The sequence below is a fragment of the Triticum aestivum genome, chromosome 5B (assembly GCF_018294505.1).
Source record: "Triticum aestivum cultivar Chinese Spring chromosome 5B, IWGSC CS RefSeq v2.1, whole genome shotgun sequence".
Classification (NCBI taxonomy): Eukaryota; Viridiplantae; Streptophyta; class Magnoliopsida; order Poales; family Poaceae; genus Triticum; species Triticum aestivum.
In genome coordinates this window covers 389,082,075-389,097,348 of record NC_057807.1, presented here as the reverse complement: position 1 = coordinate 389,097,348, position 15,274 = coordinate 389,082,075, and the positions used below count along the sequence as shown (strand labels likewise).

Here is a 15,274-nt window from a genome sequence, read left to right as displayed (position 1 = left end):
CCTGCTCGTCCTCGAGTAGGTAAATGATAAAAAGATAATTTTTGATGTGGAATGCAACCTAGCATAATCTTGATCATATGTCTAATCATGGCATGAATATTAAGACACGAGTGATTCAAAGCAATAGTCTATCATTTGACATAAAAACAATAATACTTCGAGCGTACCAATAAAGCAATCATGTCTTTTCAAAACAACATGGCCAAAGAAAGTTATCCCTACAAAATCATATAGTCTGGCTGTTGCTCTATCTTCATCACACAAAGTATTTAATCATGCACAACCCCGATGACAAGCCAAGCAATTGTTTCATACTTTAATAATCTCAAACTTTTTCAACTTTCACGCAATACATGAGTGCGTGAGCCATGGACATGGCACTATAGGTGGAATAGAATATGATGGTGGGGGTTATCTGGAGGAGACAAAAGGGAGAAAGTCTCACATCAACTAGGCGTATCAACGGGCTATGGAGATGCCCATCAATAGATATCAATGTGAGCGAGTAGGGATTGCCATGCAACGGATGCACTAGAGCTATAAGTGTATGAAAGCTCAAACCGAAACTAAGTGGGTGTGCATCCAACTTGCTTGCTCATGAAGACCTCGGGCATTTGAGGAAGCCCATCATCAGAATATACAAGTCAAGTTCTATAATGAAAATTCCCACTAGTATATGAAAGTAAAAGCATAGGAGGCTTTCCCTATGAAGAACATGGCGCTACTCTGAAGCACAAGTGTGGTAAAAGGATAGTAACATTGCCCCTTCTCTCTTTTTCTCTCTTTTTTTTATTTTTTTTCTTTTTCATTTTTTTTGGTGGGCTTCTTTGGCCTCTTTTTTTTTATTTGGGCTTCTTTGGCCTCTTTTATTTTTCATAAAGTCCGGAGTCTCATCCCGACTAGTGGGGGAATGATAGTCTCCATCATCCTTTCCTCACTGGGGCAATGCTCTAATAATGATGATCATCACACTTTTATTTACTTACAACTCAATATCTAGAACAAAGATATGACTCTATATGAATGCCTGCGGCGGTGTACCGGGATGTGCAATGATCTAGCGTAGAAATGACATCAAAAAAATGGACAAGCCATGAAAACATCATGCTAGCTATCTTACAATCATGCAAAGCAATCTGACAATGAAAAGCTCAACTCATGGATATGATGATGATGATAAAAGTTGCATGGCAATATATCTCGGAATGGCTGTGGAAATGCCATGATAGGTAGGTATGGTGGATGTTTTGAGGAAGATATAAGGAGGCTTATGTGTGATAGAGTGTATCATATCACGGGGTTTGGATGCACCGGCGAAGTTTGCACCAACTCTTGAGGTGAGAAAGGGCAATGCACGGTACCGAAGAGGCTAGCAATGATGGAGGGGTGAGAGTGCGTATAATCCATGGACTCAACATTAGTCATAAAGAACTCATATACTTATTGCAAAAATCTACAAGCCATTGAAAACAAAGTACTACGCGCATGCTCCTAGGGGGATAGATTGGTAGGAAAAGACCATCACTTGACCCCGACCGCCACTCATAAGACAATCAATAAATAAAATTGTGCTCCAACTTCATCACAAAGCGGTTCACCATACGTGCATGCTACGGGAATCACAAACCTCAACACAAGTGCCTCTACAATCCACAAACACCCACTAGCATGACTCTAATATCACCACCTTTATATCGCAAAACTATTGCAAGGAATCAAACATATCATATTCAGCGATCTACAAGTTTATGTAGGATTTTATGACTAACCATGTGAATGACCAATTCCTGTCATCTCTCTAAATAGATATAAGTGAAGCAAGAGAGTTTAATTCTTTCTACAAAATATATGCCCACTCTCTAACAAATAGAAGTGAAGAAAAAGAGCATTCTACAAATGGCGGTTTTCTATGTGAAGAGAAACAGGCAATCCAAACTTCAAATGGTATAAGTGAAGCACATGAAGCATTCTATAAAGCCATACTCAAAAGATATAAGTGAAGTGCAAAGAGCATTCTTATAAATCAACCAAGGACTATCTCATACCAGCATGGTGCATAAAAGAAAAAGAAAAACCTAATTGCAAAAGATGCTCCAAGACTTGCACATAATGCATGAACGAAACGAATCCGAAAACATACTGATACTAGTTGAAGAAAAATGGGATGCCTCCCCAGCATCCCCAAGCTTAGACGCTTGAGTCTCCTTGAATATTTACTTGGGGTGCCTCAGGCATCCCCAAGCTTGATCTCTTGCCTCTCTTCCTTCTTCTCACATCGAAACATCCTCGATTAGACACTACATCCACACAAAACTTCAATAGAAAACTCGGTAAGATCCGTTAGTATAGTAAAGCAAATCACCACTCTAAGTGTTGTTGCAAACCAACTAATATTTTGTTTTTGAATTGTGTCTACTGTAATATAAATTTTCCATGGCTTAATCCACTAATATAAATTGATAGAGTCATCAAAACAAGCAAACTATGCATCAAAAACAGAATCTGTCAAAAACAGAACAGTCTGTAGCAATATGAACATTCAGCATACTTCTGTTACCCCAAAAATTCTACCAAAACTAAGAAAAATAAAAAAGTTGTATAGAAACACAGTGCAAGAGGAATCAGAACCAATTGACGTTTCAGTTAAAAATGTAAAATCGTGCACTACAGCCAAAGTTTCTGTCCTGCACCGTACAAACCAACAAGCATCGTAAACATCCTAAAGGCAAATCTTAGCACATTATTTTTATAATACAAAGAAATTGTACAAGGGGGTAATTATTTTTACTGAAAAGTTTCTGTAATTAAGATTCACAAAGTTCCCATGGGCCTGAACAAGTTTAAGGACGTCCCCCACTTTCACAATGCTCGTCTCTCTCACTTTCACTTTTCTTTTTGAAAAGTTTTGGGTTCCCCTCTTTATTTTTGTTGTTTTAAAACTATATGAAAGCACTCAACAGAAATAAATGACTCTCTAAAACTTCCGGGTTGTCTCCCTGGCAGCGCTTTCTTTAAAGCCATTAAGCTAGGCATATAGTGCTCAAGTAGTGAATCCACCCGGATCCCAAGGTATATCAAAGCCAATCTTAATTAACAATGATTTGTAATTTAGTAGTGAGCACAAAGTAACATATATCAAGCAAGAACGAAGTCTAACTCTCTTCCTATGCATCGGCATGTCATAAAAGAACAATTCATGCACACATAGTAAAGGCCAGTGCATAGTATAAACAGTTTCTTGCAATTTCATAGTATGGGAAACATAGAGAGGTGGAGAAATAGTTCCTCTCTCATAATAATTGCAAGTAGGAGCAGAAAGCACATGCATATTACATTCATCAAAATCATCATGTGCAATGGTAAAAGGCAACCCATCAATATAATCCTTAATAAGCACAAACTTCTCCGATAAAGTGTAGTAGGGAGAATTCAAAAAGATAATAGGATATCATTCGTGGGTGCAATAGCGACAATTTCATGTTTAACATAAGGAACTATAGCAAGTTCATCTCCATAAGCATAATTCATATTGGCATCTTGGCCACAAGCATAGCAAGCATCATCAAAAAGGGATATTTCAAAAGAATCATAGGGATCATAAGAGTCATCATAGCAATCATCCTTTGGTAAGCAAGAAGGGGAGTTAAATAATGTATGAGTTGGAGGTTTACTCTCATTATAAGGTGCGCACGGGTAGCTAATCCGCTCTTCCTCCTTTTGTTCTTCGCTCTCCTCATCATCTTTTTCATCCAATGAGCTCACGGTTTCATCAATTTCTTCTTCCATAGCTTCTTGCAATATATTAGTTTCTTCTTGGACAGCGGAGACTTTCTTTATAAAAGCATTAATATAGTAATTGTATTTATAATTTGCATAGCAGTATCTAAGCATTGCAAGATTTGCAGGCCTATAACCATTATCATCAAAATCTTCATACTTTTCAAACAAAGCTTCAATTTCATAAGCAGCCTTAAAAGCAACAAATTCTTCTATTTGTTCCACATCATAGTAATCATATATACCATTAGCATAAGAAGCTAAGGTTTCATTATCATTAAATTCGCATGAAAAGGGAAGGTGTGGAGCCTCCATCCTAGAGAAACAAGTAATATCATACCTCAAGCATAGATTCCAGGCATACCAACGCAACATAATAAATTGATCCCATAATAGTTTCCCTTTTTGTGTCGAGCGATAATCCCTAAAGTATTCACGTTGATCCAACGTGTCTCCCATTATAAAGTTGAATGGGGTTTTCTCAGGATTATCGAAGTAGTACACAATATCTTTCGCAAAATGAGAATCGAGGGTTTTAGGAGTTACCTCATCCTCATGAGTAGCAAGTACAGCTAATTTTTTTGGTATTTTGCATTCCATACCATAATTAAAGATAGAGAACAACTAAGAACAACAAATAAAAATTACTTAGTGATAAAGCAAACAAGCACACACGAGAATATTCACCCCACGCTATGACTCCCCAGCAACGGTGCCAGAAAAAGGTCTTGATGACCCGCAAGTATACGGGATAGTTGTAGCCTCTTTCGATAAGTAAGAGTGTCGAACCCAACGAGGATCTAAAGGTAGAACAAATACTCTCTCAAGTCCTATCCGCCACTGATACGACTCTACGCACACTTGACGTTCGCTTTACCTAGAACAAGTAGGAAACTAGAAGTACTTTGTAGGTGTTTTTGGATAGGTTAGCAAGGTAATAAAGAGCACGAGAATAAAAACTAGGGGTTGTTTAGATAAAGAAGCAAGAAAGTAAATATAGCGAGTGTGGAAAAGTTGTGGTAGGAGTTGTGGAATTGCCCCTAAGCAATTGACTATGTTACTAGACCGGTAATCACTATTGCAATTCTATTTGACGGAGAGGCATAAGCTAACATACTTTCTCTACTTGGATCATATGCACTTATGATTGGAACTCTAGCAAGCATCCACAACTACTAAAGATTCATTAAGGTAAAACCCAACCATAGCATTAAGCATCAAGTCCCCTTTTATCCCATACGCCAACAACCTACTTACTCGGGTCTGTGCTTCTGTCACTCACGCCACCCACCATAAGCAAATCATAAACATATTGCAAACCCTACAGCGGGAATCCCTCACGCTTGCGCGACACGGAGGGCACAATAGGACAGCACCAATAATAAAACATGCAACTCAAAGCAATCATAGCAATTCATCAATCACCGATAGGACAATGGAAATCTACTAAGACATCATAGGATGGCAACACATCATTGGATAATAATATGAAGCATAAAGCACCATGTTCAAGTAGAGGGTACAACGGGTTGCCGGAGAGTGGACCGCTGGATATAGAAGGGGGAAGGTGATGGAGATGTTGGTGAAGATGGCGGCGGTGTTGGTGAAGATCGCGGTGATGATGATGGCCCCCGGCAGCGTTCCGGCACCACCGGAAGCAAGGGGGAGAGAGCCCCCCATCTTCTTCTTCTTCCTTGACCTCCTCCCTAGATGGGAGAAGGGTTTCCCCTCTGGTCCTTGGCTCCCATGGCTTGGAAGGGGCGAGAGCCCCTCCGAGATTGGATCTATCTCTCTATTTCTGCGTTCCCTCATTCTACCCCTTCACCGTTTCGTTTATATCTGGAGATCCGTAACTCCGATTGGGGTGAATCTTTCGCCTAGATTTTCTCATAAAATTAGCTTTCTTGCACCAAAAGAAGAGCATCAACCGCCTTACGGGTGGACCACAAGGGTCAGGGGCGCGCCTGGGGGGTAGGGCGTGCCCCCCTACCTCGTGACCACCCCGGACACCGTTTCGCGTTGATTTCACTTCGCAAAAATCATAAATATTCCAAAAAAATCTCCGTCCGTTTTTATCCCGTTTGGACTCCGTTCGATATTGGGTTTCTGCGAAACAAAAAACATGCAACAGACAGGAACTGGCACTGGGCACTGGATCAATATGTTAGTCCAAAAAAATAGTATAAAAAGTTGCCAAAAGTATATTAAAGTTGAATAATATTGGCATGGAATAATCAAAAATTATAGATACAACGGAGACGTATCAGTGACCAGGACAGGCGGGCCTCCGGCCGTCGTCCTGCTCCGAAGCTCGCCAGCGATCCCTCCCTCGGTGCCTCGCTTCTCCGATGATCCTTGAGCTCCTCCGACCGCTCAGGCGAGTCCCTGGGGTTCCTCTTGTCCTGTATGGTGCTGCTGGAGCCACTGGAATGACCCCTCCTCGGGATCTTGTTCTCTGGCGACCTCCGTCCACTGTCGTCTCTTGAGAAGAACACGGTGACCTCCTCCGTCCACCTCTCGCCAAGCTGCGGGTACGTGCAGGTCCGCCGTAGTCTTGCACTTCCATTCCCCCTCCCGCCGACGGCAGTCGTGGCCTCGTCGCCAGAGAACCACTGGTGACCGTGCCGCCTCCTTTGTTTCCTTCTCCCTCTCTCTATAAACATGCTAGTGGGGCCCACTCGTCAGCCTGTCAGTTCTCCCTCGAAGTGGTATAAGTGGAGGCGTAAACCCTCAATTACTCATTTGACGTCACCCCCCTCTGGTTATTTTCTAAAATCATTTTAATTCAGAAATTTGATTAAACTTTGACCTGCTCTAACTTTTATTCTATAAGTCCAAATGATATGATTCTTTTTGCATTGTTTTTGTGTTGAACTCCTCTTTCAGCATGCAAAAGATGAGATTTTTGCTTTCTGTAACTATTTTCTGGTACATTTAAATGTGTTATGTGACATTTTCTTTTTGTTATTTTAAATATTTCCAGAAGGAACTTGTTGCCTTGAGGAGAACCCGGAGGAGTGTGACCCTCCTTTGCACTAAGGCAAGCCATCACAAATATTTGCAAGAGTGTCATTTCAATAACTATGATTTTCACTTGAACATAGCTATTTTTAATGCATATATAAAATTTATATAATATCTCTTGATGTTATTTTCATGTTCATGCTATGCTTGCTATATTATCGGTGGTATTTTAGTTGAATAACTAAAGTATGCAGCAGAGTAACTTGATGATGAGCATGACTAGTTCATATCGGTATTATGTTGAAATGGTGCATTATATAGTTCATTGCATTTTCATGGCATATTATGACTCGGTAATATTTATTTGCAAGTTGAAACCTGATTACAATCCAACTTGAACATGTTGTTGATCGAGTCATGGTGCCACCGAATCGAGCTTCTCAAAGTGCAGCCCCATTTGCCTTTTATGGGGAGGCCCTTTCTCGGTCTATTGTTATGCCTCTCGCCTGTGCCTCCAACTAGGGAAGGTTAAGCGCTTGCGCTACCCTGGCCCAGTAGGCAGGCATAGCCTTGTGTGTCCGTAGTTGTTTTTGGTACCATGTCCCCGTTTGGGACCGTTTGTTTTGCCATGACGGTGGTCGTTGGATGTCCGAAGTGGCATCGGGCCACCCATGACTTAGCCCAAAGGGGAGTTGGTCGGAGTCGCTGGGAGAGTGTCACGGCAATAGATTGGCTCTATCGGACGTTGTTGGTCCACCTGAATGGGAGTTCAAGTCCATGGGTTCCGTGGTGTGGGTACAGTGTGCTAACCTCTGCAAAGTGTGTTAAATCTATCGATAGTCGCGTCCTCGATCACGAACATAAGTTTGTAGTAGGTCACACCGTGGATCAACAGAAATATTGAACTTGCACACTAAATGTATACTTGTGGCACTTGTTATGTTGGTGGAGTTATTGAGACCATCGAGATGGTTTTGTTTGTGATCCGGAGGTGATCACCTTGGTATGATGATGTTTGTGGTTACAAGGTAACCAAGATGGTAAGCAGATCTGAAGGGCCCTATTATGAGCACTGTCACTTCATGAGTAGCATGCTAGATCTTGCATTTAACCTTCTTAAATATCGTGTTGTTGTTTGTCATTGTTGCTTTATTTGTGTGAGATTGCGAGTACGTTCAAAGTACTCACCTGGCGTGTCATGCCAGTTTCAGGAGAAGTCATACTGGAGTTGGAGTTGCATCGTTGCATCACATTCTAGACCGTGTCCACGTCAGTGTCCCTGTGAGATGGGGTTCTTCTATATCGTCTTTCCATTGCCGCGTAGCTATGTCGTGATGTCGAGGCCCCTGTTCATGTTCACTAAATAATGTACATATGCTCAGTAGCACCGTGTGTGCCGCTTGGCCTCGCTACTTGATGTAATATCGAACATATGCTTCAATAAAGCGGTTATCTTTCTGTAACAAGTTGTTGTGTGTTGCCAGAAGATTTGATCTCTAGGCTGGCAATGCAAGGTAAACCGGTCGCTCTTAGCCGAGGTGCCACAATAAGTGTCGCATCCCCAAACTTTAAGAAACGACAACTTGTGTTTCTTGCCAACCATAACTCATACTGTGTCGTCTCAACAGATTTAGATGATGCCCTATTTAAAGTGAATGCGGCTGTCTCTAATGCATAACTCCAAAATGATAGTGGCAAATTGGTAAGAGAAATCATAGAATGCACCATATCCAATAGAGTACGATTATGACGTTCAGATACACCATTACGTTGTGGTGTTCTAGGTGGCGTGAGCTGTGAAACAATTCCACATTGTCTTAAATGCAGACCAAACTCGTAACTCAAATATTCACCTCCACGATCAGATCGTAGAAACTTTATTTCTTGTTACGATGATTCTCCACTTAACTCTGAAATTCCTTGAACTTTTCAAATGTTTCAGACTTGTGTTTCATTAAGTAAATATACCCCTATCTACTCAAATCATTTGTGAAGGTAAGTAAATAATGATACCCACCATGTGCTTTGCTACGTCTTGAGCTTGCGTTGGTTTTCCTTGAAGAGGAAAGGGTGATGCAGCAATAGTAGCGTAAGTATTTCCCTCAGTTTTTGAGAACCAAGGTATCAATCCAGTAGGAGGCTCCTCAAAAGTCCCACGCACCTACACAAACAAACAAAGAGCTTGCAACCAACGCAATAAAGGGGTTGACAATCCCTTCACGGCCACTTGCGAAAGTGAGATCTGATAGAGATAGTATGATAAGATAAATATATTTTTGGTATTTTATAATATAGATGTCAAAAGTAAAGATAAAATAAAAGTAGATTGAAAGCTTATATGATAAAAGATAGACCCGGGGGCCATAGGTTTCACTAGTGGCTTCTCTCAAGATAGCATAAGTATTACGGTGGGTGAACAAATTACTATCGAGCAATTGGTAGAAAAGCGAATAATTATGAGATTATCTAGGCATGATCATGTATATAGGCATCACGTCTGTGACAAGTAGACCGACTCCTGCCTGCATCTACTACTATTACTCCACACATTGACCGCTATCCAGCATGCATCTAGAGTATTAAGTTCATAAGAACATAGTAACGCATTAAGAAAGATGACATGATGTAGAGGGATAAACTCATGCAATATGATATAAACCCCATCTTTTTATCCGCGATGGCAACAATACAATACGTGCCTTGCAACCCCTGCTGTCACTGGGTAAGGACACCGCAAGATTGAACCCAAAGCTAAGCACTTCTCCCATGGCAAGAAAGATCAATCCAGTAGGCCAAAGCAAACTGATAATTCGAAGAGACTTGCAAAGATAACTCAATCATACCTAAAAGAATTCAGAGGAGATTCAAATATTTCTCATAGATAAACTTGATCATAAACCCACAATTCATCGGATCTTGACAAACACACCGCAAAAAGAGTTTACATTGAATAGATCTCCACAAGAGAGGGGGAGAACATTGTATTGAGATTCAAAAGGAGAGAAGAAGCCATCTAGCTAATAACTATGGACCCGAAGGTCTGTGGTAAACTACTCACAACTCATCGAAAGGGTTGTGGTATTGATGTAGAAGCCCTCCATGGTCGATTCCCCCTCCAGCGGAGCGCCGCAAAGGCTCCAAGATGGGATCTCGCGGATACAAAAGGTTGCGGCGGTGGAACTTGTTTTTCATTGGCTCCCTGGATGTTTTCGGGGTAAGTGGGTATATATAGGAGGAAGAAGTACGTTGGTGGCCGCTCAAGGGGCCCAGGAGACAAGGGTGCGCCCAGAGGGGGTGGGCGCTCCCTCCTATCTCCTGGCCACCTCGTAAGTCCTCTGGATCACGTTCGTTCCAAAAATCACGCTCCCGAAGGTTTCATTCTGTTTGGACTCCGTTTGATATTCCTTTTCTTCGAAATACTGAAATAGGCAAAAAAAAACAGCAATACGGGCTAGGCCTCCGGTTAGTAGGTTAGTCCCAAAAATGATATAAATGTGTAAAATAAAGCCAATAAATATCCAAAAGGGGTAATATAATAGCATGGAACAATAAAAAATTATAGATACGTTGTAGACGTATCATGCTTCAACACTCAACGGACCGCATACATCAGTATGTATTATTCCCAGTAAGTCACTAGCTCACTCCATTGTTCCAGAGAACGGAGTTTTAGTCATCTTTCCCATGAGGCATGGTTCAAATGTCTCAAATGGTTGATAATCAAGAGATTCCAAAAGTCCATCGGCATGGAGTTTCTTCATGTGCTTTACACCAAAATGACCTAAGCGAGAGTGCCACAAATATGTGGTACTATCATTATTAACTTTGTATCTTTTGGCATCAATATTATGAATATGTGTATCACTATGATCGAGATTCAATAAGAATAAACCATTCACAAGGGGTGCATGACCATAAAATATGTTAGTCATACAAATAGAACAACCATTATTCTTTGACTTAAATGAATAATCGTCTCGCAATAAACAAGATCCAGCTATAATGTTCATGCTCAACACAGGCACCAAATAACAATTATTTAGGTTTAAAATAATCTCAAAGGTAGATGTAGAGGTAGTGTGCCAACAGCGATCACATCAACCTTCGAACCATTTCCGAAGCGCATCATCACATCGTCCTTAGCCATTCTCCGTTTATTAGGCAGCTCCTGTTTCGAGTTATAAATATTAGCAACCGAACCAGTATCAAATACCTAGGCGCTACTACGAGCACTAGTAAGGTACACATCAATAACATGTATATCACACATACCTTTGTTGACGTTGACAGCCTTCTTATCTGTACTTGGGGTAGTTTCGCTTCTAGGGACCATTCCCCTTGCAGTAGAAACACTCAGTCTCAGGTTTGGGTCTAGCCTTGGGTTTCTTCATGGGAGCGGCAACTATCTTGTTGTTCTTCTTGAAGTTCCCTTTCTTCCCCTTACCTTTCTTGAAACTAGTGGTCTTTTTAACCATCAACACTTGATGCTCCTTCTTGATTTCTACCTCCGCGGCCTTAAGCATCATGAAGATCTCAGGAATCATTTTCTCCATCCCTTTCATATTATAGTTCAACACAAATCCCTTATAGCTTGGTAGCAGTGACCGAAGAACTCTATCAATGATCGTGCCATCTGGAAGATTAACTCCCAACTGAGTCAAGCGGTTGTGAAAGCCAGACATTCTGAGTATATGCTCACTAACAGAACTCTTCTCCCCCGTCTTGCAGCTAAAGAACTTGTCGGAGGTTTCATACCTCTCAACCCGGGCATGAGCTTGAAATACCAATTTCAGCTCCTGGAACATCTCATATGCTCCATGGTGCTCAAAACATCCTTGGAGCCCCAGTTCTAAGCCGTAAAGCATGGCGCACTGAACTATCGAGTAGTCATTAGAACATGCTTGCCAGTTGTTCACAACATCCACAGACGACGCTGGAGGGGGTGCGGCACCTAGCGGTGCATCAAGGACATAAGCCTTCTGTGCAGCAGTGAGGATAATCCTCAAGTTACGAACCTAGTCCGCATAGTTGCTTCCATCATCTTTCAACTTAGCTTTTGTAATTGTAAGTATGTCTTCTCATAGTTTAGACTTGTAGTTTTAGACAACTTCTGTATAGTTCTCTTACCTTTTAATAAAGGGCTCTGGGGTCTTACCCTATAGTAAATATTCAAAAACCATAGCTTTCTCTAGGAACGCATTAAAATTCAGGGTAACTACAGCGTGGAGCATTGATCTACAACATAAATTTTGCAAAGACAATTAAGACTAATTTCATGACAATTAGTTCAGTTAATCAAATTACTAATGAACTCCCACTTAAATCAACATCCCTGAAGTTGTCTAAGTGATACATGATCCAAATCAACTAACCCATGTCTGATCATCACGTGAGATGGGATAGTCATCAATGGTGAACATCTCCATGTTGATCATATCTACTATATGACTCATGTTCGACATTTCGGTCTCCTATATTCTAGGGCCATGTCTGTACATGCTAGGCTCGTCAATTTTAACCCGAGTATTTTGCATGTGTAAAACAGGCATACACTCGTTGTATGTAAACATAGAGTCTATCACACCTGATCATCACGAGGTGCTTCAAAACGATGAACTTTTGCAATAGTGCATACTTAGGGAGAACACAATTTCTGGAAATTAAAAGAAGGGATCATCTTATAGCTACCATTGTCCTAAGCAAAATAAGATGCATCAAAAGATAAACATCACATTGTCGGGGAAACTGATCCACGAACACCTATGGGACCGGCGGACCGAGCCCCTTTCGGTTCGGCGGGGGGGGGCAGAGATCGCACGAAGAGCGGATCGAGGCGAAGCACACGAGCAGTTTACCCAGCTTCGGAGCTCTCCGGAGAGATAACACTCCTACTGCTGCTTGTTTGATTGTATTGTGTTCTTGCTTGAGAGAGAGCTAAGTGTTTTTCTGGCATCGAAATGAGCCGAACCCTCTCTACGTTACGCATGGGCCTCCTTTTATATGCTAAAGGGGTCACCAACAGGTGGCAACGTAGAGAAGGGTAAAAATGTAAAAGAAGTTGCGGTTGGTACAACTGCTAGGTACAGTGCATCCTACCTAACCCTGACGGCAGGGGACAAAGGCATTAAATCCCGTCTGTGTCACCCAAACAGTGCAGAAAGGGACCGTCAGGGGCGCCACCGCTTGCCACGATGGCGATCTTGTCAGCGTCGCATGCCACCACACACCGCTGGCTGCACAGCCTCTCGCCACGCGCGCCTGGGAAGGCCCCGGGGCGACATGTTGGTGGATGTGCTGGAGCGCAGGTACAGGGTGGTTACTTCCCGCGGCAAGCGCCTTGCCGCGGCCGTTGTCTTGTCGCGCCCGGAAGCTTGTCGCTCACCGGGCCTTGCCGGGACGCATGGCGCGTCGCGGCAAGTTCCTTGAGATGCCTTGGTTGGCCTTCCCAGCAAGCTCCTCTTGCCGGGGTCTTTCCTCTGGGCTTGAATACTCTGTTCTTGAATGGCTCCAAAGGAGCCACGGAGGATCTTGGCAGTCGCCCCGCAAGCCTTGCCGCGGGGTGCTGCAACTGCCCGTGCACAAGTTCGGGATACTAGGGTACCCCTACTCTAGTACACCGACAGGAGCCCTCGGGCCTGGGCCACACATGGTGCCGAGCGCTGTCGGGCCAGGCCCAAAACAGGGCACGGGCACGCGCGGCCTGGGTTACGCCGAATCTTACTCCGGATCCACCGTGCCCTCCCCAACGGCACGCGTCGAATGCGGCGTCGTGGGAGAGATCGTGGGTTGTTTCTTTATTCAGAAGGCCGTAACGTCCGCCCTCTCCCTCTTTATAAGTAGGGGAAACAGGGGCAGTTCGTCCCCCTCGCCGGTTGCCACTTCCGATCTTCAGAAATCTCCACTGCTCCCCCCTTCTTCCCAAAGTCAAAAGAGAGCAGCGCTCCGCCCCCCATCGCCACCAGCGCCATCGACGCCGCCGATCTCCCCCGCCACCTCCGCCATGGCTCCGAAAGCCGACAAGGGGAAGGGCGTGAAGTCAGCCGAGGCGCAGCGGCTCGCTGCGCTGCGGAAGGAGCAGGCAATCTTCCCCCCTCAGCTTGATGCGAAGGAGCTGAGGGAGTACTACTACCTCTTCTGGTCGACGGAGACGCGAGCGCATCCGCGCACGAGGGTACTCTCCGCCGCCGCTTCGAGACTGGCTCTGAACGGGTACCCATTCTTCGCGTTGTTCTTCTACTGCGGGCTCTGCCCGCCCTTCTCTGAATTCTTCTACGATATCATGAACACCTACGGGTTCCGCCTCCTTTATTTCACCCCCAACGCCGTTCTGACCATGGCAGTTTTCGCACATTTCTACGAAAACTTTGTCAGAGTCCATCCCAATGTCGCCCTCTTCCGCCACTTCTTTATCCCCGAGTCGAGAGAGGAGAGCCCCTTGTCGGCGGAATCGCCTGGATCTCGAGGGTCGGCAAGAAGGAAGCCTATCTGGAGGGAGAGCTCCGCAGCAAGTGGGAGGAGTGGAGAGCAGATTGGTGCTGGATTGTCGAGGAGAACCCACAGCCATTCACCGCCCAGCGCCAAACCCCAATAGTACGCGGCAACGATTGGAGCAACGTGGCCCCGGAGGATGACAGGCTGAAGATTGCCGTCACCCGAATCTTGCGACTTAGGCTTGCCGGGCTCACCGTAGGCGCCGTTGGCGCAGAGTTTCTCCGCCGCCGCATCGCCCCCCTGCAGGAGAGAGGGAGACCCGCCTGGGAGTTCCAGAACTCGGCGGATATCATGAGACTGCGCCCGGGCCTCAACTTCAATTTCACCGTCTTGGAGCTTGACGCGATGCTTCTGGAGTTGTTCAAGCGCGACCCTCAGCACCCATTTATGCTGCCGCGGAATGTCGTTCCGCTGTGCAACAATTCTTCGCTTGACCGCATCCGTGCAATGATGCCGCTGTGCGACTCGCATGGGATCGTCCCAACTTGGCAAGAGCCCGCAGACGACGTCGTGCAGGAGTTCTTCGACAGCTTGGTCGAAGTGCCGGTCCGCCCCGACGAGCAGAAGAGCCTCACCCGCGACACCACCAACGCGGAGATGCAGCGCATCGCCACTAGGCTGGAGGAGGAGGCGGCAGCAGCTGCCGCGGGTCAATTTGGATTCACCTTGGAGGAGGCGGAGGCAGCAAAGGCGGCAAGCCTTGCCGAGCGAGAAGAGCTTGTTGGCGAGGAAGAACTTGTCGGGCCTGAATCAGAGTCGAGCGAGCCCGCCGAGGGCGCGGGCGACCTGTTGCAGATTGGCTCTTCCTCCTCCCCACCTTCAGCCAGCTCGCCGCAAGCGGAGCCCCCAGCTCCACCAAGAAGGCGTCTCCGCAGGGCCGGGGACGTGGCGGGGCGGCAGACAAGTCAACAGCCGTCGCAGCGCGCGACGCGCTCGACCGCGGCAAGCACGCTTGGCGCGGGAGCACCTCGCGCCGCTGCGGCAACTAGAGTGGGGCCTTCCCGGTCCACCGCCACTGCCCCTGCCAAGCGGACAAGGGAGC

The 15,274-nt window shown here is 44.8% G+C and overlaps 1 protein-coding gene across 1 annotated transcript in view; it reads right to left on the bottom strand.

Moving 5' to 3' along the window:
* LOC123114796 (uncharacterized) overlaps positions 1-6,440 on the bottom strand; it is a 46,293-nt gene extending 39,853 nt beyond the window's left edge. The window contains exon 1 of the mRNA XM_044536203.1: positions 6,049-6,440. Within this exon, the coding sequence (XP_044392138.1) occupies positions 6,049-6,440 (392 nt within the window). The remainder of the gene's footprint in view (positions 1-6,048) is intronic.
* Between the last annotated feature and the right edge of the window lie 8,834 nt (positions 6,441-15,274).